The following is a 5,584-nucleotide window of genomic DNA, read 5'->3' as shown; positions in this document are numbered from 1 at the left end:
CGTCCCTCCGGACGGTTCTGGCGGTAGGGGGCGGCGGCGGAGGTATCGAGTGCGCCGCTACGAGGCGCGGCCGGGTCTGCTGGCGCGCGCTGCCGCCACCGGCGGGGACGCTGGAGGAGGTCGGAGCGCATGTGGCCCTGACGGAGAGGCGGCAGCGCGGGTGCCCCGACGGCGGCGGGAGCTGCACCGCCGGCGAAGGGACGAAGAGCCAGCTGTAGGGTGCTGTGTGGGCGCCGCACGACATGAAAGGCAACGGGCTGAGAGGGAGAACTGAGCAAGAGCATCTGCAATAACGCTGCTTGATCTGAACATATCTACACAACTAACCTGAATAAGTGAATATACTTGGCTAAGTTACAACTAAATCAAGACTAACAATCAGATGTACAGAGAAACACACGCTTTAAGGGTGTGTCTAGGGCACATCTAGATGTGCTTTAGTTATTGCACATCTAAGTGAGTGAATCAAGCATAAAAAGAAAAAGAAAAAAGAGAAAGAAAATATTCACACGAATCTCAATGTACGATCAATGACATATGACTTAGATGTGCGATACTTATGGCACATCTAGATGTGCTTTAGCAAAACTGTAACACAAAATACCTAAAGAATCACCAAGAAAAGGAAAGACCAAAGGAAGAAGAAATAAACGATAATCCTCGCGCTAACAATAATTGTCATGAAAAACGTTCGATTTGCCATGGTCAAAAATCTGGCATTCAATTTGTAGCAAAATGAAGAAATACTCCAGAAAGAAGTGTATATTGAATTGTTTGCCATGGTCAAAAATCTGGCATTCAATTTGTAGCAAAATGAAGAAATACTCCAGAAAGAAGTGTATATTGAATTGTTTGTTACGTCGTCGTATGTTCACAAATACAATAAACCTTTTTACAAACCATGTGTTGCCTATTTACTCTCGGTTCTCATCGTGCAAGCACTCCATTCTTCATTACACACGAAGGGCCATAATGGATACAAATGTACTTTTTTTCTTCAGAGTTCAAGCATCCATTTATTCTTTGTTTAAGAAAGAAATAAAAGGCTCTCTCTTTTGTTTCAGCTTTTTACCTATCAATTCCTTTACAGCAGGGCTCCCATGTCCAAGATACCCAAACTATTCTAGGATACGTGCGTGGAAACCTTCGGAAACATCACAGTGCTCTCGACTCCTCAAGCCGATTCCGCAAACCCGATTCTGTCCTTGCCGAAGTCGAACACGGTGTGGTAAGCGCCCATGAAGACATCCCCAAGAATCCTACAAGGGTTCATGGAAAATGTTGCACCTGCAAGAGGAGAAAAAAGGAGGCGAAATGAAGGTGGTGTGAGGTGTTATGCTGCATACCAGAGAGGACCACGTGGGGGCGGTATGTCGAATGCCATGAACCCACTGATGCAGACGGTTTGCCCTGATTGCTCCAGTTTCACAACGTACTGCAACACAGGTTTCACATAGTGTAAGGATGCATGGAGATGTGCAGCGATGGATATAGATGGGTACTAAACTTCAGAAGTTTGAAACCTTTTTTTCTCGAACATGCACCTAAATGCATGTTGTTGTGTATTAGAAGGAAACATCAAGATATGAAGCAGACTAGAATAGAGAAGAACAAACAATGAAGTCAATGGAATTTGCTTTCCAACAAAATTCAATCACATGCCATGTACTAATCGCCTCATCCTAAATCTCGATCCAAGAGATTCTCTTTTAAGAACTTGATCAATAGGTTTCTAAGTTTTGATTCAACCTATTTGTCTGTACATATATCTATCTCACTCTAAAGGTATAAGATTCCTAGGAAATATATATACTTCAAAATAACCTTCAAAAGTATGGTATGAACTACACAGATGTTCTAAGTTCGCCGATAACTTATTCACAGCATGCTGAGAAAATATTCATATGGTAAAGTAGATTGACTGTTTACCAAGGACAACATATGGTAAAATTATTGATTTACTGAACTAGAGAAATGAGCTGTAAGTAACCAAAAAAGCACCTGCTCTGGTGTTAGCACGAAAGTCTTGCTTGCGATGGTGAAAGCAAGATTCGGCATCTTTGACATCTCATGGCAGCTGACTGTTGACTCTCCATTTGGGCTCGGTAGACGCTCACACAGCTGGGAGATAAAAGGCAAAAATCTTGTCACAAATTACCCATTTTTTTCACGAATTACATTGCAGCAGAGAATGGAAAAGGGCAAAGCAGATCACAAAGGAAGTAACCTGGTTAGCATATTGCAATATCAGCTCCTTTGTTTTGTTTTCACGGAGCTGGTTCTCTATCCACACAACAGCCATCTCACAGGCTGTGCACATAACATCCGAGCCAACATTTTCTTTACCGACAACGGATTCAATCCCGTTGCTGCAAAAATATTATCCCATCGTGAAAAGGAGTTTAATAGTAGTACTGAAAGGGCAGGTTTATTCATGTAGATTACAACGTTCTGTCATAAGGAACTAACCTGACAGAGTGAGTACCATCAAACAAACACAGACCAATCTGACTGCAAACTTTCTGTGGCTGTGTCTGCACGAACATATTGCATTGTCACATCAGTTACAGTTCAGGGTTAATTCATAGAAGAACCATCTCACGAAAAACTCTTCCATGGATGGAAATTTGAACAAGGGATGGAAAGCAGAGAAAATGGCAAACCTGTGCTATTAACAATTCGAGGATCATCTCTCCGTACTGGCTCACCACCTCTTTACATTCGGTGCTGATAATTCCCTCAGCTCCAATTGCATGGTTCACCTGCGCAACTATAGCCTGCAAACATCACAACATAGGCAACCATTTAGTCATGCCATATTGGCATAGGCCATAATCTAGTTCAGTACTTCAAGGCCTTCACTATATTTGACAGATACCAGACACTATCTAGCATTCAGCTTCATTCAAAAGTAATTAATCCAGTGATCAGTAACTCCCGCTTAGCAAAGAAATCTGTGGTTCAGTGGCCATGCTCATACAAATACAGAATAAATACGGAAAATATTTGCATAACTAATTTCAAGATATCGATGCATACTGTTGGGCCAGCCAGCAGGGAAGTCCCGGAGTCCACAATAGCAGCACAGCCTTTTGCACAGAAGCCAGTAGAGTGGCCATCAATCAAGAGATCACCCATGTTAAACTGCCAGTAACCTTTGCGGCTCACAGGGACATAGGTGTGGTTTCCCTTATAGTGATCCGGGTCCATGCCACCGAAGACGAGCTCACCGCCAGAAAGTGCATCAGAATCCCGGTTAAGCCAAAATGAGAATACGTCGTCAGCGAGCAACTTCTGCTCTTGCATGCTCAGCCTGTTGTCGCACAAAAGATAAAGGACTTGTTCAGTTAATAAACTGGCGATGTGGCTGATGTGATTGTAGACAAACGGTCTAAATAACTTGACGACGTACCATACTGGAGGGGCTTTTCCAACGGAGATGTCAGGGTAGCCAAGGCCAAGGATGCCATCAAACTTCCCGACGATAAAACTAACACTTGTTTCACGTGTTGTCTCGATGAATTTCTGAGATGAGAAAATAAATTGAAGCATTTTAGAGTTGTACTAGGTGAAGGTTAACATGAGGAATTATTATACTCAACTTCTAAGTTACCTGATTTTTCACAACAAGGTCCCCAACCAACACATTATCATTGCTGAAAAATCCAGAGATTGCTCCAGAACCATATGTAATTTTGCAAGTCTCACCTGAATAATTTCAACAGACAACACATATGAAATTCAGCAATAATCTCGTGAATAGCGCAAACATGCGATCCTGACTTCAGAAAAGCGAATCATACCATCTGCTTTGTAAGTGCTTGACTTGCTCGACTTGTATTTGGGATGGAGGTAGCATGCTATCTGCAGTCCATTTGCATTCATATCAAGGAAAAGAAAAAACATAATGTACAAGACTGCCACAGGTTAAAGCACACATGAATTCGGTAAATTTGCGGCATGAACACTGACCGAAAAATAGCATTTCGCCGAGGGAACCCAGAGGTTGGAGCTCCCGGTGTCAAATATCACTGTGAAATTCTGCGGCGGCGTGCCGAGGCCGATGACCCCATAGTACTGTGTGTTGAGGTAGTCGACAAGAGGCACGATGTCGCTGTCTGAATTGCCGCTCTTCAGTCGGAGGGCATCGTGCTGCCTCGCGGCCTTTGCTGCGGCCAGAGATTCATGGGTCAAGCTCTTCTTGTTGAGGTTGATCCTAAGCAGTCCATCACGCGAGGAAGCGTGGTGCGGCACGGCGCATGAAAGAGCCCACAGACAGGTGGTCACCAGTAATAGGAGCCTCTGCCCCATGGTCTCAGAAACTCAAAAGAACCTGATGTAAAAAAAAATCAGCCGCAGTTAGCCAATTCATCCTTGTTCATGTGTGGTTGAAGCCAACTTGGAAGTCAAACAGTGATATGTGCCATTCAGGACATAGAACCCAAATTCTCAGATAAACGAGCAAATTTTACAACTCTGGCAACGCCCTTCTATAACTTCCCCTGAAACAGGGGAACTGGCAACAACTACTACTAGTATGTATGTCATCAGATTTATTGCAGATTCAGTACAGTTTTTCAGTGCAGTAGAAACCATAGCAGTTTATATCATCAGGATTTGCACCAACCAAACTGACATATAGGCAAATCACACAACACACCCATCCATCCATCCAAGAACAGCAAGTGGCATATATATGGACCAAGCTTGGACTCCCAAGAACTAAAAACGGATTGAACCTAACAGCCAAACTGATGTGTGGTGACGGCAAGCAAGAGGTCAATTTTATACTAGTACTGCCGGCATCAGTAACTAGATAGAGCAGATGCTTGGCTTAGTCGGTGAAGGAAATCCCTTACCTCGCCTGCGTCGGCGCGTCGGCAAGCTCCTCCACTCCCAACTTCCAGGGAAGGGATAGCAGACGGGGGGCGTTGCGAGTGAGACGGCGGCGAAGTCAAGGAGGAGGAGGAGGGGGAAAGGGAGAAGCAAGAAAGAAAGGAAGAGACGCACCCGCCAATCACACGAGGGAGAGTGCGCGCGGCATATTCCTTCCTCTCCGGAGGCAGCTGAGTTCATGAAACGTGTCGCTCGGCCGTGGGCCCGGATGGGATATGGGCCCGCATGTAGGTGGCTGGATTGGCGGACGGGTGAGACGAACGGATGGAACGGAGACATCGGGGCCGGAGAGGAGAGGAGAATTGAAGGCGCGCGACTCACGAGAGCAACGTGTTGCCGGTGGCGTGCTGCGCCACCGCGATCTTTTTAATTTTAATTTTGTTTTGTACTCCTATATAACTCCCGATTTTTTTAGGGATCGTATATAACTCACTCCCGAATTAAGTGCGGTGGTATTTCGTGGGTCACGTTCTTTTTTTTCGTGGGCCACGTTCTTTTTTTAAGTGCGGTGGTATTTCGTGGGCCATGTGAGCTGGGAGTACGCTTCCTGGGCTCTCTGTTTGCGTTGCTCTATCTCCGTGGACTCCCGTATTTTGCGAGCTAGTGTGTCTTTTTTACGAAAATTTGAGCCCATTTGCAGTAACTGATGGGCCTATTTTTTGCGCCAGCAGCCCGTAGTCCTCCTTCC

General features: G+C 45.0%; 1 protein-coding gene across 1 annotated transcript; it reads right to left on the bottom strand.

Moving 5' to 3' along the window:
* Positions 1–814: 814 nt before the first annotated feature.
* Positions 815–5,034, bottom strand: LOC119364203 (aspartic proteinase). The gene is made up of 12 exons (XM_037629634.1): positions 4,860–5,034; positions 3,973–4,333; positions 3,804–3,864; positions 3,614–3,708; positions 3,413–3,525; positions 3,040–3,313; positions 2,664–2,777; positions 2,470–2,534; positions 2,228–2,369; positions 2,002–2,121; positions 1,347–1,435; positions 815–1,259 (listed from the first exon to the last, which is right to left on the bottom strand). Exons 2-12 carry the CDS (start codon positions 4,309–4,311, stop codon positions 1,175–1,177), a joined length of 1,497 nt encoding a protein of 498 aa, XP_037485531.1. The 5' UTR covers positions 4,312–4,333; positions 4,860–5,034; the 3' UTR covers positions 815–1,174.
* Positions 5,035–5,584: the final 550 nt, after the last annotated feature.

This window comes from Triticum dicoccoides, chromosome 1A (assembly GCF_002162155.2).
Source record: "Triticum dicoccoides isolate Atlit2015 ecotype Zavitan chromosome 1A, WEW_v2.0, whole genome shotgun sequence".
In the NCBI taxonomy this organism is placed as follows: Eukaryota; Viridiplantae; Streptophyta; class Magnoliopsida; order Poales; family Poaceae; genus Triticum; species Triticum dicoccoides.
The sequence above is the reverse complement of the archived record's forward strand: the minus strand, read 5'-3'. Positions and strand labels throughout refer to the sequence as shown.

What these genes read in the sequence shown, in the direction of transcription:
- LOC119364203 (XM_037629634.1), bottom strand. Translation starts at nt 4,311, where the DNA reads ATGGGGCAGAGGCTCCTATTACTGGTGACCACCTGTCTGTGGGCTCTT. An exon ending in CGGCGAAATGCTATTTTTCG is followed by an intron (nt 3,865 to 3,972) that starts GTCAGTGTTCAT and finishes AATGGACTGCAG; the next exon opens with ATAGCATGCTACCTCCATCC. An exon ending in TCGAATTGTTAATAGCACAG is followed by an intron (nt 2,535 to 2,663) that starts GTTTGCCATTTT and finishes ATGTTCGTGCAG; the next exon opens with ACACAGCCACAGAAAGTTTG.